Source organism: Tympanuchus pallidicinctus, unplaced genomic scaffold (assembly GCF_026119805.1).
Source record: "Tympanuchus pallidicinctus isolate F22 unplaced genomic scaffold, pur_lepc_1.0 scaffold26, whole genome shotgun sequence".
Lineage (NCBI taxonomy): Eukaryota > Metazoa > Chordata > Aves > Galliformes > Phasianidae > Tympanuchus > Tympanuchus pallidicinctus.
The window spans coordinates 2663673-2688547 of NW_026294743.1; the positions used below are offsets into that span (position 1 = coordinate 2663673).

The window sequence follows — 24875 nt, forward strand, 5'->3', positions numbered from 1 at the left end:
GATGAAGGCACTGCGTGAGTAAGAGCAGACAGTTTACAGAGGTGTTTCAAATACGGAGGACACAGATCTATGCAAAATAAAGTGAGCCACAAATTTTATCTGTTACCAAGTGAAATGAAGATTAAAAAGCAAAGCTTTCCAACTCTTTTGGGCACCTAGATCTTACGTAATACAATTAGTGAAACTGTACTGTTCATGCTTAATGTCCTACTTCAGTTCTGCAATAACTACTCGTGAAGAGGTCACTGCATGAAGGTAACACCCAAAAGGGTGCGTTTCCGTATTTTCTTCGTGTTTGCCACAACCTTGTGAGATACCACTGAGAACCAAGAAGTATGTAACTGCTTGAAGATCATAGAATCCATGGAGTTGGAAGGGACCCTTAAAGGTCATCTGGTCCAATTCTGTCTTCCCTGTCTTCCATGTGCTTTAGCATAGCTTTCAGGACGATCTATTTCATGATCTTTACCAGCGCAGAGGAGAGACTGACAGGTTAGTAGTTAACCTGGGTTGTCCTTCTACCCCTCTTAAAAATGGGTGACGTTGCCTTTTACTCCAGTCACCAGGGACTTAACCTGACTGCCGTGACTTTTCAAATATTGAGAATGGTTTGGTGACTGCATCAACCAATTCCTTCAGACTCTGACATGCATCTGTTCAGGATCCATAGACTTCTGGATGTTCAGGCTCCTCAGGTGGTCACAAACGTAATCTTTGCTTACAGTGGAAGGTATATTGCGCCCCCAGTCCCCACCTTCTGAACCATTAGCTTGAGGGGTGTATGTGGAGCAGTTGCCAGTGAAAATTGAGGCAAAAAAGTTGAGTATCTCAACCTTCTCCTTGCCTGTTGTTACCATCCTGCCTATACTGTTCGCTGAGGGAGAGAGGAGAAGTACACCTATTTAGACTTTGCCTTTCTGGTTGATGTACCTGGTTGATGTCTTTCTTGTTCTTTGCATCTCTTGCCAAGTCCAGTTCCAGTTGGGCCTTGGCCTTCCTGACCCAGTCCATCACAGCCTAGCAGCGTCTCCCAGGCTACCTGTCCCTGCTTCCACTACCTATGCATTTTCTTCTTCCATTTTGACCGACAGGCCCTGATTTGACAATGTTGGTCTCTTGCCATCCCTTCCTCACTTGCTGCATCTCCTCTCCATTCCTTTGTCCTTGATTCCCAGGGGGTTTTGTTGACTAACCCCCTGAAGAGCTGGAATTCGGCTTTCCTAAAATTAAGCATCCTGATTTTAGTCTTTGTTTGTCTGATATCCATCAGGATATTGAGTTCCACCACCCCTCATTTTTACAGCCCAGGCAGCCTCCAATCCTGAAGTTATTAATCAGTTCACTTACACTGATGAGCAGCAGGTCCAGTCTCGCATCTCCCCTGATGGGGCTATCTATTGCTTGGCTCTAGAACTTCTCCTCAGTATATTCCAGGAGCCTCCTGGATTGCCTCCCGCTTGCTGTGCAACTTGTGCAGCGAGTGTCAAGGTGGCTGAAGTCCTCTAGTAGGACAAGAGCCTGCGATTGCAACACCTCCTGTAGCTGGAGGAAGAAAGCTTCATCAGCAGGTTCTACCTGATCAGGTGGTCTATAGCAGACACAAACCACAGGGCTCTTTTTGTTACCACAGTCTATTACTCGCACACATAAGCTTTCAACTTGGTTATGGCCATTGTGGGATAGTTCTTCATACTCTCTTCCTTTCCAAATGTAGAGGGCGATTCCTCCTCCCCTCCTTCCTTGCCTCTGCTTTCTGAGCAGCTTCTAGCCACCGATAGCCACACTCCAGTCACAGGAGTCATCCCACCAGGTTTCAGTGGTGGCAACTACGTCGTGGTTTTCTAATAGCACAGTGGCTTCCAGCTTCTCTTGTTTGTTTCCCAAGTTGCATTGCATTGGTGTAGAAGCACTTCAGCCGGGTAGCTGGCCTTGTTGCCTTCTTGGAGGATAACTCCTTAATCCCTTTGAAGCATTCCCCTTGAGTTCTTGCCTTCTCCTATTACCTCAGTGATCCCTGACTCGTTGTCGTAAGATTTCAAGTGTGTTGTGACTCTGCAGCATATCTCAGGGCAGCAGGTTGAAGGGCCCCATTAGCACACCGTCACTCTCACTTAGTTATGCCATCCCACACACCTTATCATGGGCAGGCTAGATGCCTTGAGCTATCCGTTTAGCAGATAGGTCTGTTAAACCCTGTGTTATGCATAGTCTTTTTCTTGGAGATTGATCACCACAGCACCGAAAAGGCACTGCACGACGTGCAGAAAAAAATTCTGATGGTCTTAGTTCTGCTATGCAAGGCAGAAGCTAATCTCTTTGAAAATACGTAGAATTCCTCTATTTTTGAGCTTTTTGTTCTGGGTCATGTGTCAAATTATTGGCTAGTTCCATGGTCATTCCTGTGTTCCCAGTCCATCAATAAAAAGAACTGAGGTGGTTGTTCTTTTTTTTTTTTTCTTTCTTTCTTCTAGGTATCTTAGTAACATAGTATGATCCTTCCATTTCTCAAGCAGAAATGTCCAAGTGAATGGATCCTGTTTTTTATAACGCCTAAACAAAATTGTATGCTGGTAGATTTGAGAATGCAGGTGTATTTCAGTGCTTGAGCTCATGGCGATTGCTTATTCTGACTGCAGTTTTCCCTCCTTCACTCTTTTCTTTTGTGAGGCAAGGGTAACTGCAACCTCACATCTTGTCAGGAAAAAAGTGTATGTTGATTGTGGTGTCTTCAGCCTCAAAAATATAACAGAAGACTATAGCCTGGAATCAGACTACAGATCATATATTTGTTTAGAAATGAGTAACTGAGCTTCCTGTAGGTTCTAGATTTGTGTGTAATTATCCAATTCCCCCCCCCCCCCCCCCAAAAAAAAAAAAACAAAAAAAAAAACCACACCAAAGAACAAACAAACAACAACAATAAAAACCCCACTTCATTCATGACCTCCCCAAGGAACAAAATCTTGTCTTACTCGTGGAGTTAATTTTCATTCAAGCATGGCAGTAAAATATTATGGATTGCTATACTGACTGTTTGGCGTTTATGTGATTATCTCCCACAATAATTTGATCTTTCTGAGGTAGGCTGGTGTGGTAGGCCTTGACTCTTTATATGGTAAGAATAATATGAGCATGAAGAATCATGTTTAAGTCTTCTTATTTTGGATGTTTCAGTGTCTCAGTTACCTTTCGGTATTCAGTGCTTACTCACTGAAACAGCCTATTGCTATAAACATCTATCTAGAGCAAACAAACAAACAAACAAATTTTTACCAACTGGAAATAATTGTATGAATTTTAAAACTTGCTTATAACTAAAGGAAAGTAGAATTTGTAATCGCTGTGCTGAACTTACCAGGTAAATGAGCTCACTAAGGTAAATGTGTGCTGAAACAAATGGTATGCTGCCATGCCAGGTGCAAGAAATGTGTCTGGGTAGGTTTGCACATGAACTACTTGAACCATCAAAGATGGTTGAAGCTGATTCGAAGCTTTTCGAATGCAGCTGTGGAATAACAGTTGATCTCCTGCACATTTAGTTTGTCCTCACATTTGTAATACTCTGTCATAGCCTTACTCTGGTATTGTAGCTGGCTTTAAAAGATGCAGGAAGCCTGAAATTCTTGACTGAGGGGCTTTTGAATCTGACTCAGAACTGGTGGCTAAACAAGTGTTTAGTTTTATAGCAGATGCTTTACCACAATCTCTTTTTCATCAGAAAAAAGAGATGATTCCTTAGATATTTTAATGTCCAGGATTTCAGTTGGCCATGTTTCTTCAGCGTATAACTCAGTGTGATCACAATCTCTAGCTTTGTGAAAGGTGTGTTTACACTCAACTATGTGTTATTACAGGATGTTAACGAGGGCCTGTGGAAGAACTTTTCAGTAAGGTTGGCTGTGGTACTTTGCTTAGTCTCTGTAAAAGCATTACAAGAACAACGTAGGTACAGTAAAATACATTTTGTAGGGAACATGATTTTCTGTTGTTAGACTGACAATTTATATGCTTCAAGGATCGGTCTTGAGGCTACTAACAAAGCCTTTGCAGAGTAAGCTGTCTTCAGGAGTATTTGTTTCTTCTAAAAACCTCATTCATCAGAATCAACGGTTTTTGTCTACAGTCTCTCCAGGACTTCTAGGTATTGGTCAAGTGAATGAATGAAAGCTCTTTATTTGAGGTACTGCTTGAGAAATGGTCCTTAAAAAAGGTTCCTTTAAAGCCGTGTGTGTTCCATTCTGTTTTGTGCACACACCTTGAGTGCTTCAGCTCAGTGAGCTTCAGAGAGCAGGGAAAATCCAGCTAAAACAAAGTCATTTTAAATTGTAAGGAGACAAATATTGCACATACATAATTATACATATATATTAACAGTGTATGACATTGTTCTGCCCACATACTTCTCAGGGTGTTCTGATTAGTAGGCCTTACTGTTAAGACATTGTTTTCAGGTCTTTAAGGCTTTTCTTCTCTCACGAACATGTTGCAGCCCAGTTCTAGGGATAAATGTTTTTAAATAGTATTAAAATCATCTTTGATGGGTGGCTTAGCTGTAGATGTCCCAGGTAGGTAAAGCAGCCTTCATGAAACTGCCTGTCGTGACCATACTTCTCACAAGGACCAAGTTCTCTCCGGGAATCGTAGGAGTACACTGTGAAGATTTGGGAGGGAGAATCTGTGGTGTTTTTTCTTAACAAAACATGATGTGGTTTGTACTGCAAAAGACCTCAGGGAAAGCGTGGCTCAAATTATTGTCTAGTATAAGTGCTTTCAGGCCACCAACTCCTACTTCCCCATTCCTACCTCATGCACATAAGTTTTATTCCAGCTTCTTGGCAGACTGAGAACTTTTCTGCCGGATTAAGCGAGTTGAAATTGGCTCACCAAGCAGTCAGATAAAGACCTGAGAAAACATGAGATTGGGCACAGGACTACGGTTTCTGTCAGTCATAAGGTTTTGTCACCTTAACAGTGTATTCTGATTGCACTTGAAGGCAGTGCCTGTTAATTTGGTGTTCGAATCTCTGAATCCTGTTGGAAGCAACACTTCTCAAACCAGATCCTGCAGATGATAACTATATCCTCTTGCCTAGAACAAAAGAATAGCCAGTCTTGGAGGTAAGATGAACTAGCAGTAATCTTCTGAACAACTTGATGTTTTTGCAAAGATCAGACTTGCTACAACTGTAATGTCCTATTTTGTGGTTTGTCAATAGACCGAAGAGCCTTCATTAAGTAGTGACAGCTCACCTCAGGAGAAGCCATCTATTTCTGTCCTTCTTCATGGTTACCTAGCTAGTAACAGTAGGATCTTTTTTGGCAGGTAATGAAACCCATTTGACACACTTATTTTAGGACATTAGCCTGAAAATAAAAGGTAAGTGTCTGATTCCCATCTATGACAAAATCCTTCTCCTTTGAGGGAAAGGAAATAAAGGTAGTTTTATGTTGGCTGTGATGAGCTTTTTCAGTAATACATCCTGCCTCCCTTCTTCCTTGGAGTCCATAACAGCTGGGTTCTGTCCCTGAAAGGAAACAGTGCTGTGCACGCATTTTGACTTCTTGTAGCTGGAGAGCAGTTGGGAAACCTGGATTTCTGCACACTCACTGTTGTTTGTGCATGAGGGCGAAGCATCTTGAACAGTTCCAGTTACTGTGAGGTAATTAATTTGTCTTCCTATAATCTTTTTCATCCTGGAGCCTTTTTTTTTCTTTTCTGTTTTTTAGAACAAGTGCTAGAGAAATTGCTAGATGAGTATTCTGAGATATTTCTCGCAAGTATATTTTTTTAAACTCGCTTTAAGTTAGGGATGAAAGCAGAGGATATATGTCCTGTCTTTAAAGGCTATGCCTTGCTTTTCCCCTGTTCTCCTTCCCTCCAGTGAGGAAAATCATTATTTTAGAAGATGTGGAGATGAAATAGAGAGCTCTACCTAGGGCTTCTTTTCCTATCTAATTGTGTGAATATTTTCACACATCTTAAACACAGGGGTGAAGGACAGAACAGAAGAGTTATTGCTTTTTGGCAGTTCCTTCTTGCAGCTGTGCTACTCTCTCTGGGTCAGCCTGCAGTAGAGAAATTTGGTTCAAGCACCAGCAACGCTGCTAAACCATTTTGTGATGAGGTCAAGAGTTGAATAATCATCCCGTTGATAAGTGAGCGAGCCAGAAATTCTGTTGAAAGAGGACAGTGACTTACTGTGCTGCTTACCTATTATAGGTCACAGAAACGATAAAGGGAAAATAGGGGACTGAGGGCACTCTAGCACATGACTGTTTATGTAACTGTGACTTCTAAGTTTTATTTGCTGCTGTTGATGTAATAAAAGAAGTTGAGGCAGGCCTTTGTGTCTTTATTAGAATCATGATTTTCTTGCAAGCATCCCCTTGGGAAAATCAACAGTGCTACTGCTCTCCGGATGTATAGCCTAATCCAATGTGACTGTAAATGCTTTTTAGAGGTAGAGTTTGGGTATGTCAGTGTACAGTGCATCCAGCTTCTCTGAAGTAGTTCTACAAACTGAACATCCACATAATGAGCAGAGTGTGGGAACCCACAATTTGTTGAGACCAAGAAATGACAGAAACACTTCTAAAAAAAAAAAAAATTGAAGTGCTTGAAAAGACATCTTGAATACAAAAAAAGGGTAGTTTGTATGGGACTGGATGGAGTGATTTCTGTAGGATATGCCAGAGTATTTCTTTTGATACTGCCTGGTTGTGTAGTTAGCAAGGATTTCTGTGAATATTTTCTCTGAGATGATGTGAGTTAGGAAGTTAGGTGATAATACTGACTGATCTCTTGTAATCATTTTTTTCATTGCTAAAATGATACACGATGTACATAATTCATCTGAAGATATTTACTGTATTCAGTCCTTATCACCTTCATCTGTTTTCTGGTCTACACTAAATTCTGCCATGATACTTCTGCGGCAGATCGTTCTCACTGAATATTCTGTTAACAGTGAGGACTTCAAGTTCCTCTTCTCTAATTTTATCCTGGATCCTCTCCAGTATGGCTTATACTTTCCGTACTTCACTTAAACTGTTCTGCCCAGGGTGGCTAGCAACCACTCTGACAAATTTCAAGGTTTATTTGCCAGTGGTACTTAATCAGTTTGACTTGAGGAAGAGAGCATCCTTATGTACTCCAATTTTAAAGGGCTGGAGTATGTACATCAGCAGTTGATTGACTGTTGCAGAGCTGTAACGGAGACTTGGAGCTGCATTCTCTTCCTGAATGTGCTGCCACTGTACGATGGGAAACTCTTCGTACTTGGATATGATGCTGGTGGTAATGGTTGTGATGGAATCTGGGTTGCAGCACCTGTGAAGAGAGTCTATTTTGCAACGGACTGCCAGAACAGTGCAGTTTGGCCTGTGGCCAGGTCCCTAATCCTTGTTTGAGGAATAGGAAAGAAAGAAGATGGGAGAGAGCGGGACATGGAATCTTGATGTGTTAACGGTGGTGGTTGAAACCTCCCTGGAAGCCAGATATGAGCACAGAGATTTACTTCGCCTCACCTCTTCCTTGTCCTCGACTAGACAACTGCCTTTACAGTTAGCCATGCTTTCTCTGGTCTCATCTGCTTCTCATCCTTGTTGTGTCTCCCTCTTTTCTTGCTGTTCTTGACAGAAGGCGCATGAAGCCAAGCTCTAGGTTGTTCCATCGTTGTTTGTTTTCTTTCTAAAAAAAGTTTTTTTTTTATTTGACTACTCATCTAAGTCACTCTTTGGTTCCATAGAACTCCTTACGGGTGGCTTTCTGGTTCATCTAATACAACTCTGTAAACTCTTTAGACATCTTGCAGGACTACTCAGTTCCCCGGCGTATACCTGTAACTAGGATGACCTACTCTTTCAGTAGGCCATGGTATAGCGTGTAGTATGAGATAATACATAAAATGGATTATGATAGGCATTTCAGATGGAATAAGATATGCTGTTACACTGCTGCTTGTACTCCCAGTTGAATCGAGCTTCAGTTAGACTAAACAAAAGCTCAAGGGTAGGAAAATATCAGAGATAAGAGCCAGAAGTGTATTGGAGCAAAAAACTGGGAAGATGACTCGGGTGCCAAATAGCCAACAAATGCAACTGTAAGTTGTTTAGATTGAGACAAACTTGAATGATCATATCTGAAACCTTTACATACATCAAGTATTTGATATCAAGATAATAAGAACGAAGCCTTCTGTCACTATCAATTCCTGTGTCTGTAGACTCCCGGACTTTTCTTGGTGCATAACTGCTGAAGTTAGGGCAATCTTAACTAATCTATCTCATCAGCGATTTTCCTGTGAGCATTTCTTTGAAATGATGTGACATCTACCTTCTTTTATATTTGTTTTAATTTTCATTCTGTAATCCCATAATTATGACTTCCGTATGCTTCACGTCACTATAGTGTATGGAGGAATATAAATATCCCTATGCAGTGTTAATTCTGTATTGAAGTTCTGTAACTTAATTGTTGCACTGAGTAATTGAAGTGAAATTATGTCCCTTTTACAAGGAAAATTCAAACTCTTTGGAATAGATTCCTTAACTGTAGCCATTTTTCAGATAATTTCTGGTGGTCCACATGGTGTTTCTGTAGTAACGCTTTCACTGCCCACGCCTGTCGCTCAGTGCCTAACTTGAAGACTCTTACCTTTTCCTTGTGCTTTACAGGCTGTTCCTACGTGTGGTCCACTGCATTCATATTTCAGTGCTCCAGGTTTGTACAGGCTAGCATTGTGGAACACTTGCTGCTTTCATGAGTGGCACGTGTACCATTACATTACTTTGCATAAGGTGTAGTTAGAATTTCCCACGTTTGAATTGGGTGGCTTAGTATATAAATGAATGTACTTGTTTGTCTTTTTTTTCACTTTTCAGAGATAACTAATTTGGGCAGTTAATATTTACACCTTTATTCAAATCACAGTCAAGTTCTAATCGTGATTCTACATAAAGGAGCAGATGCTCTCAATGTGAAATAACACGGTTTGGGATTAATAAGACTTAACTGTTAAACTCAACTCTTGAAAGGGGAAACAGAACTTTTCTGTATTTGAAAACAAGCAAACAAGGCAGCAAACATGGGAAACTGGCGTTTCTTCAAGCAGTGATTTTGCTCACATTTGTGACTTTGCCAGAGATTGTTTGATAATGGGCTACATCAGTGGCCCAACAACATGTTGATGCTGGCGGGAGTGGAAAGTACTTGTTTGAGGTTCCTGGTGCAGTGTGATGGCACATTCCTGAAGCATGCAGGACACCTGTAACTGTACCAGTCTCTGCCAGAGAAAGGTGATTTCGGAAGCAGAGCTCCCTACGGAACTGCCCTGGAAATGAGGAGAGAGAAGTGCTGACGTGTCTTGACTCTCAAATCATGTTGAGAAGAGCCGATCTGATGACCAGTTACTAGTTAAGTGTTGGCAGATTCCTTCTGGCAAGGTCTTCTAAAAGAAGTTGGTGAGAATTTGTCTTCAATTTTTAAGTTACCTTTCCCTATTTGCAATTGCTATGTGCTTTCTTACTTACATTTAGCATTTCGGACTTAAATAAGAATGAAATGCTTGTAGCTGAGCATCCATTAAGTAATTGTTTAATAACAAACTGTAGTATGTTTGTTGTGGGGAGAAGAAACATAAATGTGGGATTGCATTTCTACTCAGCTAAGCTACTAAGCTTTCAGGCACTTCTCAATGGAGCTCCTTAGTTGTGTTGTAAGAGGAGGAATAAATGCACTACGCAGACCTTTTGCCACAAGTGGGGAATTCAGCTGAAATTTCTTGACAAGCACGTGGAGATTGGCTCTTGCTTCAGTTAGACTTGGACAGGGTGTCCCACGGACTCATCCCCTGAGTTCTGTGGAAGGTTTTGTTCAATTTGAAGGTGTGTGAGTCGATGGGTTGGGCTGACTTCTAGAGTTCTGAAGCTTGTTCAAAGGCTTGTGAGTCTATGTGAATTAAAGTCCTGCCCTTAAAGGCCTTGAATGGCAACTTGGCTTAGAAGTGAAATTGTCAGGCTTCACAGTTGTGCTTCTAAACCAATTCACTAGTGTTTAAAAGGAGGCTTGACTGAGTTCATGATAAGACACTGATGCTGGCTTTTTCAGCATTAACCTTACAGCCCTAAAGTACTTGTGGAGTTGATACTGCAGCAGCAGCGGGAATTACTCAGGAAAGGAAAATTAGAACTGTGTCAGCAGTTAGAGGTCTGATTTTTGTGTACTGAAAGAAACTGTACTGGGAAAAAAAAAAAAAAAAAAAAAAAAGGCAAGTCCAGCTGGATTTGGGGATAGAGATGCTGCAGAGGAAATTTGCCCATGCTTTTTGTACAGACCACTTGGAAGTTTTGAGCAAGCTTGAGTAGGTCCAGGCAGATGAACAACAGGAGGGGGAGCTCTGTGCACTGCCCGAGGTGAAAGGAATTTCTGGCCTTCATGGCAACCTCTTAAGAAAAAGATAAGAACTTCACTCCTGCAGCTCCTTGTCAGTAGGATGCTGTTGGCTGCCCTTACGGTGGGCAGGACTGATAGAGAATGTGTATCTCTGGGAAAAGAACAGTGATCCAAGTTATGCTACTGTCTGTTACTGTCCTGTCTTGCCTTTGCTGTCTTTTTTTAGTTGCAGATATTGTGTATTTGTGTTAGTGTCAAAGAAGGCTGTATAGTGGCCCTGCCAGAGCAGATGTAGTTCCACACCCCACATCCTTACAGTCAATTTGCCAGTGTCCCTACTGTGAGTATTTCCTGGGTTGTCAGCCACAGAAAGGAGAATAGATAGTGAAAATATACGTGGGACGTTTATTTTGTGGTTACTGCAAAAACTGATAGAGGTGAGAGGGAAGAATTAATTGCCAGTGCCAGTAGGATGAACAAGGTTTTTAAGAACAGTGTTATTTAGCAGGTATTTTAAAGGACTGATTGCATCTAGGAATCCGTCAACATAAGGAAGAAGTACATGTGTGTGTCAAGGAACAGAGAAATTTGGAGGTTTATTAAATTGGAAATTTCTCTAAAAGAGACCTGCTTATCCCTCAAACTGCTATTTTTTGAGGACTGAGTGGAGGGAAATACAATTCTCCCTTGTTATTTATGGACAGAGAATGGAGACACGGAGAGAGAGGTTTCGGTGTGGGGAGGACGTTTTAACACAGACAAACGTAAACGTGCATGAATTTAAGCAGTAGGATGTAGGCAGGCTCTGTCTCCAAAGCTGTGCAGTGGTGTCAGCTCTCTGCTGTGCCCTCTTCTTGGTCTGTCAGGTCAAGGAAAGTGCCAGCAAGATGCTTTCTTGGCTCCCAGTCTGTAATTTGCTTGCTTCAGGTAGGTGTGGACAGATCTCTCCTCTGGCTGCACTCAGCTCTGTAGATATCCCTCAGGTTACTTAGTAGTGCGCACAGGGTGAAGAGAGAATATGTTCAGTTTTCCTACAAGCTGCCTTATGTGCTGCCTCGACTGTTTTGTATGCATCTGCTTTATTGGTATGTACCTGATGCTGGCCTTTATGCTTAAGCTACTGTTAACATTGCTGTGTCTGTGATGTTAACTTGGGTGGTATCACAATAATTTTAGATAAGTGCTTTGGGCTTTTCTTGGTGTTGTTTTGAATAGCAGTGATGCTAAATCTTCTAATTAAAATACTAATCTAAGGAAACGGAGTCGTTTATATAGTGTCTTAAAACGGTGAAAGAAATCGAAGAGCTTTTGAGTAAAAGAAACTTTTACTAAGAGGCACTACTCCTCATATTGTGTGTAACACCTAAAAATAAATAACTCTGCCTTCAGATTGTATGCTGTTATCTCTGTATTCAAGATGCAGTTGGCTAGATTTTTCCTTCGTCGATTCATTGGATCAAAGTAATAATGCAAATGTAAAATTTTATTTATCAACTTCTCTCCAAGCTTTGCAATTTGCAGGAATGAAGTAAAGAATCTAGAAATAATACACGATTATAGGTACAATACATATCATGCAGGCTTATTTCCAGAATGTCAGAGGAGGGTTATATTAAATCCTTTTGTTTTGCTGCAGTATGATTACAAAGATTGTTTTGTATCTAGGGACACTGAGTCTGAGAGTAAGAAATGTGAGAGCTGTCTAACAAGAGATGATAACATGGATTCAGTTCTGGCATTGTTGCTGTTCTTGATTATGCTCTGATTGGCCTGCAAGATCTGGAAAAGAAAACCAAAAAAAACCAAAAAGCCTTGGTCACATCTGTATTACTTTACATACCTTAGAGAAAGAAGAGCGACACAGCTCTATAAACACTGCCAGTTAGATCTGTGGAGAAACTAGATGTATTACAGTTAACCAGAAGAGAAAATATGACTAATTGCATTGAGACTAACAATTTATATTTAAATATATATCTATATGTAGTTTGAAACTTTGATGAAGAGTGACAAGCAAATGAAAACCAAGTAGTGTACCAAAAAAAAAATTGGTTTTAAATGTATGATATTTCTCTTCCAAATAGCTGGAGAGACTAGAGCCTTCGCTTGCATTCGTGTATTAGTCATTTCAGGTGTGTTATTGGTACAAATTTTATTATATTTTAGACAGGGGTCACTGCAGGATTGGGCTGGGATTTAAAGGCTCTGGAAGAAACTTCTTTGAACAACTACAGAACTGATATGCTTTAGAAAGCATGCCTGTTATCTGTACTGAGACTCAAGTATCCAATAGTTTCTGGGCCTATTAAATCCTTGCTTTGTACCGTTTGTAACGTTTTGCAGGATGTGCAAACTACTCTAGCAATCGTTGCAATGTACGAGTGGTGCCATGGTATATATTTGTGGCATGTTTATATTGCTGCAGTTTTAGCTGTTTCAGTGATACTGACTGAGCAATGACAAGCTTCCTTGATTTTGTCTTCAAATGAACCCTTTTTCATTTTCAAAACGCTCTTTCCTGATCACTTAATCCAGACTGATGCCAAGTCCATGCACTTCAGTGGAATGTTAGGTGACTATTCAGGAGACTTGTGCAGAGCCAAGTATGCTCTCTATTAAGGAATTACTTTGAAGAGATTTGGAAATAATACTGTTATTCTTGGTTTCGTACAGATGGTACCAGACAGGAAGAAGTGGAAGGTGAACTCAGTGAAGAGGAACGCTGGTTTGGAAATTCTTCAGAGACTCCTTCAGAAGCATCATATGGAGAAGTCCAGGAGAACTTTAAGTTGTCTCTTGAGGACAGAATCCAAGATCAGTCCACTTCCCCAGATACTTCTTTGGGAAGTGCAACTCCTAGCAGCAACACAGCGGAGTTGGGAACCATTGAAAATGAAGCACTAAGAGACACACTACAGAGCAAAGAGCACCTTTCTCCTGATGCGTCGTCTCTGTGTGAGGAAGAACCTCCTGGTTCAAATAAGCCACTGAGTAGTAACCTGAGGCGGCTGTTGGAGGCTGGCTCCCTCAAGCTGGATGCTGCTGTTACAGTCAATGGCAGAGTTGAGTCCCCGGTAAATCTTGGCTCAAATCTCTCCTTCTCTCCACCTGCTCATCATGCCCAGCAGCTCAGTGTGCTTGCCAGAAAGCTAGCTGAGAAACAGGAGCCAAGTGACCAATACAATGCAGGTAGTCACTTTATATGGAATCAAGGTAAGTGGTTGCCAAACTCAACCACCACCTGTGGTTTGTCCCCCGATTCAGCTATCCTGAAACTGAAAGCCGCAGCCAATGCTGTTCTGCAGGACAGATCTCTTTCAAGGACTGAAGATAATGTAAGATTTGAATCCTTTTCCTCACCTTTTAGCTCCCAGTCTGCCAGCTCCACATTAGCAGCTTTATCAAAAAAAGTGAGTGAAAGAAGCATGACTCCTGGGCAGGAGCACCCGCCTCCGGCTAGTTCTTTCCTTTCTCTGGCTTCTATGACCTCTTCAGCTGCCCTGCTCAAAGAGGTTGCTGCAAGGGCTGCAGGCACCCTGTTGGCAGAGAAGAAGAAATCACTGGTTGCTGAGGATCCCCTGCAGCTTTCAGAGATGAAGCAAGAGAAAGCAACTCCACCACAGTCTTTGGAATTATTGCTACTGCCAGTCTCTAAGGGAAGAGCATCCAAACCCACTAGTACAGGTATGGATATGGTTTGAGCAACTAAATAGAATGCATTTGTTTTTCTGTAGCCTTATATAGCGTTTCTTCAGTGGGTCTGGATTTGTTTTGATTCTGTGTATTATGGGAACAGTAATTAAGTACCGTAGGGAAACAATAGAAAAGCTTTTTAAAACACCAGTTGAAGACCAAACTCACAAATGTTTCCATTCGTTGACAGATATAAGGGTTCGAGTTCAGTAACTTTTTTTTTTTTTTAAATTTCATACAATGGCATTTCCCCCCCCTCAGCACGTTCAAAATAAATCCACAAAAATATTTAATGGAGAAGATCAAAGAATCCCTGCTAGGGAGCTCACAGTATCAGTGAGCATATACAAAACTCGTGCTTTTGAAATACTGGACAAGGAAGAATTCTCCCTCCTGCTGTCTCTGTCACAAATGGACTTTTGTATAATCGCTTACTACCCTGTCCTAATTTACCAGAGTATATTATTATGTTGCCACTTTTCATTAAATTTTTTTTGCAGCATGAACAAATCTCACATGTTCAGTCTTTCACAAAGCTTTGTCATTAAAAAAAAAAGTGAACTGCCTTTCTCTGATTTAGCTCAACAAGACTATTTCTCACTAGAGCCTTCTCTCCACCAGTTCCGACTGTTGGCATCCAAGGAACTGGGCTTACAGGGCATAAAAAAAAATATAGTCTTGGTAACAAAAGCTTTGAAGAGCTGGTAGGCCACGCAGGAGAACATAAATTACCTGTCTTCTAAACTAGGAAAAACAAGATTTCTTTCACCTCTTTTTATAAAATGTTGACATCAGTAGTTGTATATTCTAGTGGACAATACACACTTCTCATGTCTACTATCAGCACTCTTCCTCCACTGGTGTTCTCCTGTAGGGAATAAGGAAGCTCACCAGGTATCTTCGCAAGGTGCACAAAGTGGTTCAGTGCGTTCGAGCTGCATCAGACTGAATTTGTGTGGAACGTTAGCCTGACTGCACGAGTGCAGCAAACCAGTTGGGGAGCCTGACGAGGCCATTGTAAGAAAGGGGTCTGATGAGTGCAGCTGAGAGCAGTTTTTTGCTGCAAGATGCAAGTGCTCTGCAAGGGCTTTGCTGGTATATTTTGCTCAGGCAGTTAAAGTGGCAAACTTTTCTTGCCATGGGTCTTGGCATAAGGTTCCCATTTGTTTAAATAAAGTCCTTTTCAGAGTAATAGAAGCGAAACCAGAAAAAGGCCCCTTTGTGTTGGGCATTGATGCAACTTTCTGATACAGACTGGTCTTCTTACAGGAAAGGCAGCTATAGGAAAGGAGAAAGGTTAAAATTAATTTGTAGTTATTTGTTTCTTGCTGGAGAAAAAACAAAAAAGCTCCCTTTTCACTCGGGAATTTGTATAAATCCAGGTTCCTGTAATAAAATCCAGGTTCTTGTTCAACTAACAAACTGTGTACTTTATGCAGCTTATACTAGGGGAATGCTCTGGCTCTGGTAGTAGCAGCACTTCATAAACCAGCTCTGATGCAGCAAATTCCTAGCAACTGTTCTCTTTGCTGAAGGCTCTAGCTCACTGTACTGCTGAAAGATAACAATAGGGGCCGACTGCCTCAGGTCCTTGGTAACCAAGGAACAACTATTCATTTTTTATAATATATGGGACTAGGATCCCAAGAGGAAGGGTGTTTCCTTTCAGTTTATACGCACTGGGCCAGGGCCAGTTGGCATCCAACCTGACTTTATAGTGTAATGTTCATAACAAGAGATCTTCTAAGTCGGTTTTCTAATACACAATTAAGTTTTTCCTTTCTAAATAATTAACCAACTGAAAACAAAAAGCAAGCTGCTGGTCAGCATATCTTGTTGATGTTGATTGTGGAAAGCCAAATTCTTGTTTCCTTTGGCCATGGAGGAATTGGAGCTCACAAAAAAAAAGTCACTGTTAGTCAAAAAGGTCAGAAGTGACCTTTGATTGGAAGATTCTGTAAAAATTGTGTAGGGTAGCAGGGCATGTGTATTTTTACCATAAAAATAAATGTCACACGTTCTCAATTCCTTTTGCATTTATGACCTTACGGCATTAAAAGCAAAAAACCAATATTTCACTTCATAATGCTGTTTACTGTAATCTGTAATTGTGTGGGTAGTTGCTTCTTGAGACTTAGGGTTTTTGGTTTGTTCCCAGACCAGTAGGCATAGATTTTGCTCCCCTGTTGTGCTTAGAGTATTTAAGGTACTGGTGATTTTAATTTGTTGTTACAAATCTGTTTTACTTACCCACCAGCAGCATCCTGCTTTGGTTATAAGATCAGTACTCTGTAAGAAATTCTCTGTTGACAAGTAAGGAACAGCAAAGATGGAGGCTATTTTGAAGCAGATGTTAATAACAAGAGTATTCCGGCTGCTCTTTTGTCTATGATTTTGAGCTGTTTGGTCAGACGTGTTTCAGGCAAGAGGCTGGAGCTGTGACTTACGAGAACATCGTCAAGTGATGCTGCAGGTCGGGTTTGGTGGGCTTGTATGGATTAGCGTGAAATGGTAAAAAGAAGGCTAATTTTGTTAGCAGTCTATTTGCTAGTATTGCCAGCTGTACTAGTTGCTTACATGTTTTGGATCAGACTTAGAAGGAAGTCGGTAATCTCTGTTAAAATTCTGTCATTTCTGAATGAGTATAGGCAGCAGACCCTTTCTTTTTTGTTACTGACTGAATACCTGCTTGGTAATAACTTTTTGTCTGCAATGCTTGCAGTTATGTTCCCAGATTTTCTTCCTGGCTAATTCTCAGTTCACTTTTTTCAAGTAATTGATGCTGTGTGCCATAAGATGGATGTCAGTGTAAATGAAGGAAAGCTGAAAACGCCATTTTTTTCCTTTTGCTAAGGTAAATGAAGTAAAGCGCTAACATGGCTGAGCCTTGAACAGGGTCGATGTAATTCCCATTTGCCATTAATTGTCAGTATTATTGGTGAAGTCACAGTACTGCAGAGTCATAGGAGCTGGAGGAGTCCTCTGGCAATCATCTAGTCTAACTCCCCTGCTGAAGCAGGTTCCCTAGTGCAGATGACACAGGAAAGTGTGCAGGTGGGTTTTGAGTATCTCCTGGGTAGGAGATGCCTTCTGGGTGGATTGTTCCAGTGCTCTGTAACGCTCAAAGTAAGGAAGTTCTTTCTCACGTTAGTACAAAGTTCCTGTATTGCAGTTTGTGCCGTTGCCCCTTGTTCCGTCACTGGGCACTGCTGTAAGGAGCCTGGCCCCGTCCATTTGGCCCCTGCGCATTAGGTATTTATATGCACTGAAGGCCCAGAAGCAGAAGAAAGGCTGAAAGGAGCTGCTGCTCACCACAGGTACTGCTAGCACACTCGGGCCACTCAAGACATCCAGCAGCAATGGTGGGCTACCGTGTGGCTTCACCGTTACTCGCTCCCAGAAGAACCACGTGTTGTACCGTAACTTGACAAAAGACTGCAGCCCCGCTGCCCACCACCACACCACCCACCCTTTGCTCCTCACCCTGAGGCTTGCTTAAGGTGGCTGTGCGGGCACCACCTGCCTGCCTCCCTTTCTGCCCTGCTGCTCAGCCCCCCCTCATGCTGCCCAGGAGGCAGAAGGCATTTGGTCCATTTCTTTTGTGAAGTGCTGAATTGCTATTGGTTCATCTTGTTTAGAGATTTATTTTTAGTGGGCAGGAAAAGTAGATTAAAAACAAAAAATAGGCTTGTTACACATTTCTGTTCTGAATCCTTCATGGTAGCCAGATGCTGGAGAAAAGGTAATGAGAGAAGGGAAATAAATGCTAGGAAAAAAAAAGCTAACAATATGTATTTCTTTGTATTTCTCACTTTTTTTTTTTTTTTTTTTTTTTTCCTGAGGAAGTAAAGATGCTAAAAAAGTGAAACAAGTAATTATAGCATTGGTTTTGGCATGCTCTTTAGAGATTCAGAGAGGGGAACACTTTGATAATAAGTTGAGTGTGATAGAAAATTTCATGAGTAGAATTTCTAAAATGGCAAAAGTACATGCTTTGTCAGTGTGTCCTTTTTTTGCACTTAGACAATGAGTACCTAATTGGTGGAATTACAGTCTTTGTTTCCTACTTAATAAGAGGAATTATTTTTGAGGATATGATAAATCTTTCTAGAGGTTTTTACTACTTAGTTCCTCATCAAGGGAATTTGGTGTTTGCTATACTCTAATCAGTAGGAAATAACTGATAAAAATGAGGTGAAATATTCTGAGAGACATTCCTGATAGTAGGGATAAGCGTTGTTGAGCTCTGGATATTTGAAGACAGTCTTGAAAAAAAGCTTCAAATTCTGTAGTAATTCTAGGCTTTTGTAGTAAGCAGAGGAAGTTGTGACGAGGGGAAGAGTGGATGGTTAGTTGTGTATGGCCAGCAGCAAGGAATTTCTCTTTCCGTCAACCTTGAGATGGTTCCACACGCAGGGGACTAACCATATTTACTTGACAAATGCCATCAAATCCTTTTACTATCATAGCACAGTAAAGCAGAGTGAAAATGTTTAGGAAGGCAGTGGATTTAACGCCCTGGTAGCAAGCAGAGTAGAAGGATACCCGTGACCCTAGGACTCCTGATGGCTGAAGTTGCAGCAGCATCTGCTTGAGCCCTAGTTAAACGATTCTCCTGTTAAATATATCTGAGATGCAATGCCAGCATGCTTATCAGTTAAGCTGTGCTCTGTGTTTTATATCCCCCGTGTTCTGGCTAACCGTCGAATGTGGGAATGGATCATTTTGGAACAATTAAGCATATTTTCCATACCCGACTACAACTGGCATTTGATAGGAAATGAGGCTGAAAAGTGATGATTATGAGAGACATCCATCTCAGTTCTGTTAAATTATAAGGAACATTAGCACCAGGTGAGACAGAATAGCATCCCCTACTGATTAGCCAGAGGATGTTTGGGACATTAACCTTTATAAAATTATTGTGACCTTTCTTAGAGGGAGAATAACTAGATTAACTGGGAAAGGGACATGCAGGGGGAGGAACTGAAATTTCTGATATGTGTTGTTGTTTAACTGTTGCGTCCCTTTGCAGATGCAATTCTAGCACTGAAAAATGGTATCTTGAGTACACTTACAGGAGAAAAGCATTCAATAAGTGTCTGTAAAGGATCCTCTCTTTCTCTTCCCCCGTTCTGCTAAGCCTCAGAAGAAGAAGGAGGAAAACCTTTCCAGTGTCCAATCTGTGGTTTGGTTATCAAGAGGAAGAGTTACTGGAAACGGCACATGGTGATTCATACAGGTTTGAAAAGTCATCAGTGTCCACTCTGTCCGTTTCGCTGTGCGCGTAAGGACAATCTCAAATCACACATGAAGGTAAGGGAAGTGTTTACTGACTATCAAAGCATTTGACTTGTCAATCAGGAAATGATAGTGCAACAAACATACTTCAGTGGCATTTGCGAGAATTAAAGTTCACTATTAATGCTATAATTATGTCTTTATTTAAATAGAGACACCATAATTAGATAAGGAAATAAATTGTTTTCCTTTGCTTGCCTTTCCATTTTATGTTGTGTGGAAACTGCCCTGTCTGAGTTCACTTGATGCAGCACAAGTTGTCTGTGATAGATTTAGTTATGGACCTGGAACCACCAGAAGCGGGGATATTAGCTGAGATGTGACACCATGCAAACACAGGGGTTCTGCTTTCAGGATGCATGCGAGTATCTGTCTGCCATTGCAATACCCTAAGTGAGTGCAGGAACTTGGCCTACAGCTCTTCAGTTTTAGTTTTATCCTTGCCATGGTTTTTAACTGCAGATACTCCAGAAATGAAGCATCCAAAATGATGAAAAACAGGTTATACTGTAATGTTTTGTTTTGAAGTGTTTTTACTAAACTTAAGGTTTGTTTTTAATTCAGCCTACGTTTTAGGCTCCTAAAGAAACTTAACCAACATTTGTGTTGATAAAGAGAATAGAAATGGAGAAGAAATTTAGAAGAACAAGTATTCAGCAGAAGTACTGTATGATGGCAAAGCACAAAGTACCTGATCTTTGCGTACGGTAGGGCATGCTTGGTGAAATAAAAACGGTACCTGGCCCATTGATCCACGGATAAAGAAGCTGAAGGGGAAAAAGTTTACTTTGTTAATACTGTTGAGCTATTACAATTGCAGTGAAATGTTCTATTACAGTTTGTATTTTGTTTGTTTTGGACAACAGGTCTCTCAGTGTATGGGGGGGGGACAGGAGTGTCAGTAGAGCTTCTGTGTGCTGCAATTGCAAAATCCTGAGTTGGCTGGACAGGAGTCTCGCCTTGCTTAGACCTCAGTAACTGTTAAGTATTAGATCAGATGATTCAGTGACCATAATAGCAGATCATGCTGCATTTCAGGTCCTTGCTAGGTCTTGTAATCATCCTCCCGAAGTCTCAAAGTTAACATCTTACTTCTCCTAGTGTAAATCAGTGCACAATTCCCAGGCATCCTTAGTGTATTATGCTGAACCTAATCAGTTCCAAGTAGGTTTGGTATTTGCAAGTCTTTTTTTTTTTTTTTTTTTTTTAGCACTTAGTAGAAGACATGAAAGAATGAGATCTAAGTACAGTAGGAGAAGTTTTTTGTTTTTAGTTGTTGACAGTCTGCACAGAGGCATGCATCGCCTGAAAATTTGCTCTTCTTTGGCAGAGGCCTGTTATTGTCCAGTGTTTTGCGAAAGATCTCTCTGTTATTCCCTGCAGAAATTCTTAATCTCTGCATTTTGTACCTTTTTGGAATTACTATTTACAGGGCAAGGGCCTATCCCTTACTTTTCCATGTGGTGATTTCCGTGGAAGGTCATAGATCTGATTTCTTCCAGCATCCTGAACTTTTTCACTGTTTCTGTGTGCTATCAGGTTGGTGGCTCTCTGAACCCTTGCAGTCTTCTCTGCTCCCTGCCTAAGCTAAACCCCTTTATTAACTGAACCCGTGTTGTCTTATAACAAACTCCTAATGAAAGCAAAGTAACGTTAGTATTTATTATTTGTTAGTATGGTGATTATTGCTTAATTTGAGCTCATCTTGAGTTTCTCTTAGATTTATTGCGTAAGTAAGATTCTAAGGCTCTCCAGTCAGTGCAGTCTAGTCATGCAGGTTGTGATGGACTCAGTGATCTTTGCTAGTAAAACTGCTTTATTTAAGATGAAGCCAATTGCTTTATAAAACTAATTGGCCAGTATTTGATCTTTTATTCTTGCTTGTAGTCTTGCTTGTATAGATGCATAAAATCATGAGTACAGATATTTGCAAGATAATATTCTAGCTTAATTTCCAGGGGTTTCATACACTTCTTCATTCACATAGTCCATTCATAAAAACATTATCTATCAAGTCAGAGTTTCTGTGAAGTTGAAATATTTGCATAGTATAGATGAATGGAATAGAGACATGTTAGTCATTTGTTCAACAGCAGTGTCAGATATATTTTGAGTTCTCTTCGATAAAAAGTATAAATTGATACCAAGATTAAAAATAAAATAAAAAATCAGATTTCTCTTCTGATTATAAAAACGTGCTGCTTTTAAATCTCTATCTAAATAAATATGAAGCTTTAGAACACACACAAACACACACACATATATATTTAAGCTAACGGTGTTCAAAATTGAGTGAATACGCAACAGAAATAGTACAGCACAGCTGGAATTTAGGATGTAGTATTCTGGCAACTTCAGCTGGATAATTTGGTTCTTTTCATTGTCCCCAAATCCTCTGGGAGCTACCTGGTCTTATCTCCTTCCTGGCAGGAACCCCATGAAGTCAGAGCTGCCTCTGGCTCTCCACTCCTCTCTTTCTCCCCATGAATCAACAGCAGCTGCAGGTGAGACTGCAAAATTACGGTGCTAGGATGGTGTTTGTCATTATAACTCGATTTTTTACTCTACTGTGTTATTACAAGCTCAGTGTTGTTTTTTTAGTTGTTTTTTTTTTTTCTTAATGTTCCTCTTTAATTTTAAGTTGATCCATTGTTCCATTGATCAGGATGACAGACAACACCTGTTGAGATATTTTGTCCAGCTCCCGTCTTCCAAATCTGATAATATTGTCTTTATTTCCTCTCAGGCAGCGTAGCTCTGAGCTGGAGTACCTCCTCTTTTTTCTGTGTTCTTGTAGGCATTCTCCATTGAATCTGAAAGTTTAGAGTTTAATTTCCGTTAGCGGTTTGTGTGTGTATTCATATGGGACTCCCATATTCTGTGTCTGTTTAGGTTAATGAATAATGTCTATAGAATATAAATAATGTGTTATTTTCCGGCAGTTATAACACACCAAACTCGTTGGCCAAGAATATAATATTGCCAACGTTTTTGATGTCTTGTCTCCTGCTGAAGAAAATCTTAAAAGAGAGAGAGTTGGACAGATTCCAGCCCTGACCATGCTCAGATCTACGTGTGCTACCCACCGTGCTGATGAAAGCTTTCTTCCAGGCACTTTGCCTGGCCAGCTTGCAACTGAAGGCAAGGAAGTAAAATGCAAGAAGGGAAATGGGAGGAATGTTTCCGTGCAATGAACAAGACAGACTGAGTGAATTGCCTTTTAAGGCATGTAGTTTTATCTATAATTGTTACATGGAATTTCAGTTCCACAGTGATAGGCACCTTAGAAAAATCCTAAAATAGACACGGTACAGAATTTTATTAGTCTATTTTGGAGACAAATTATAGTGCTTGCATAACCACAAGTTCTGGCCCTTTTTCCTAGGAATCTGAGAGTAGCATCTCAGGACTTGAGTCTGGTATCACAGTGTGGTTTCCTGGGGCCCAAAGGGTATTGAAAGTGAAAACAAAAAAATGAATGGGCATATGAGAGAGGTGTCCTGCCCTGTCAGGCGGCAAATCTTCCTCTCCAGTTATCTGAATGCATGCTCAGTTTGACTATGTTATTTTCTTTCTGAGTGAAAAAAATCAAATGCTATTTCTGAAGCTGCAGAAGGTAACAGAAAGGGGTGGTGTAGTTTAGCAAGGTGTTTTCAGGCCGTTCTGTTTTTACTGGTGCAGTAACACAAGCATCAGTCAGATTTTGGCCAATTGGTATCTTTGGATCATATACATCTCTTCCTCAGCAATTGGTGGAAGTTTAGCCTGTGAGATCATGCAGATACGTTCCAAGAAAGCAACAGGATATTAGCCTGAGTACTTGGAAAGGGGAACAAGGAAGAGGAGCATATGGCCAAAAATAATACCTATAAATGTTCCTTGTGCTGCTATATAGACATAATGCCGAAATGAGTGAGCCAGCTCTTCTAGCAGTGGAAAAGAAGTTTTGTTGTGAACATGTGCTGAAGCAGGATGTTGTGATAGAAAATGAAGAAATGGAAGATTGAACTTAGCAGAAAAGGCAAATGCAATGGCAAGTAGATTGTGAGGTGCTTGAAAACAGAATCTTCCTGCTTCTGTTTCTTGTGAAGGACAGTGTGATGTAAGAATAATACTTCTGTTGTATTCAGAGGATTATAATCAACCTGCTGATTAGGAGGGCTATCGATTACACAATAGCGGGAATGAGGAAAGACTCTGAAGAATGTAAACAGGTCCTTAGTACTCTTCCCCTCCCCCGTTAGTGATTTGTTTTTCTCTTTATCTTTCTTAGCCAAGTTCAGAAGACTGAATGATCATTCATAGTCCACTTTGGTGAAAGACAGAACAGGTTACTTTAAAGCATCTTCACTGTATTGAGAAGGAGATAGGCTGTATTTCATGTGAGCCTTTTCTGTTTAGTTATGTTTAAGCTAACCTTAAAGATCCATGAGAGGCCCCTGTGATTCCATTACCTCACCTCAGCTGAGGGGAGGTAATACAAACTTACACAGCTTTCCTGCAACGGAAGTCTGTGCCCCAAGACACAGATATATACCATAAGTGACTTAAAATACTTGCCTTTTAATCTTGGCACTTTGTGCTTATGGTGCAAGAGTAAGACGTGAAATGCATTGATGTCTTAAAATCTTAACGATAAAATAATTTCATACGTGTTATATATGTATATTATTTATATATTTTCAATATGTAGTCCAGTCTTGCAGAAAGGCTTTTTTTTTTTCTTTTTTTTTTTTAGCAAAGCAAGGAAACAGTTTTAAAAAGAAAGTACTTCATAGTGTATGCATCCTCAGGTGAAGGATCATACCAAAACTAGTGTCTTAGAAATACACTTTTGAAAAGCAATATTTTGAAAATGAAGGAGCTTATCAGAAATGAAATGGTAGGGTGCACTTGGAAGATGCAAAATACAGACCTTTCAACTGCACCCGAATGCAGTCTTAGGAGAATACATTTTGCTACAAGGTTTGAAAAAGAGCCAACGAACCAAGAACAAACAAATGAGAAAAATAGTGGGGAGACAAGTATGGTAAATGGACAGGTTGTAGTTGTTGCTGGCAGTAGTTGTTGTTTAAACAGTTACCCCTCATGAAGGTGTTAGTTTGCATCAAACAAAGTAAGTGAGAGAAAGAAAACCTATAATAGGTAAAGAAAAAGCTGCTAACTAGATTCCTGAATGTAAGTCAGAGTGAGTAGCCAGAAGCAAACATTCACTCCCCCTCACTCGACAACCTGATTTTCCTTTGAGATTACTGTTCTTGGAATAAGAGGAGGTATTTTTCTAAGTGTGAAAAAAAGACAAACAAACAGAAAGCAATAAAACCTCAAGTTCCACAAAAGAAAGATGAAAGCCAAACCTTCCCTTCCTGTGCTTCGTAAGTAGAAGGGGGAATTTGTTCCCAAATATAAGGAAGGGGGCAAGTGAAGATCTACCTGATGGGTGCTATAAAATGGCAGGATTAGCCAATGTCACCCCTACTACCTTTGC

The 24875-nt window shown here is 40.6% G+C and overlaps 1 protein-coding gene across 5 annotated transcripts in view; it reads left to right on the forward strand.

The window, feature by feature from the left end:
* The window catches only part of ZNF827 (zinc finger protein 827), a 132933-nt gene that overhangs the window by 39572 nt on the left and 68486 nt on the right, over positions 1-24875 (forward strand). For 4 of the 5 annotated variants that reach the window (XR_008208531.1, XM_052690437.1, XM_052690438.1 and 1 more), the window contains 2 exons: positions 13067-14077; positions 19230-19402. Coding sequence is in view for 4 of the 5 variants with exons in the window: in XM_052690437.1 (XP_052546397.1) it covers positions 13067-14077; positions 19230-19402 (1184 nt within the window). In the remaining variant the exon portion in view is untranslated. Of the gene's footprint in view, positions 1-11219; positions 11479-13066; positions 14078-19229; positions 19403-24875 lie in introns of those variants that run through there. The other variant, XM_052690440.1, reaches the window with a different exon arrangement.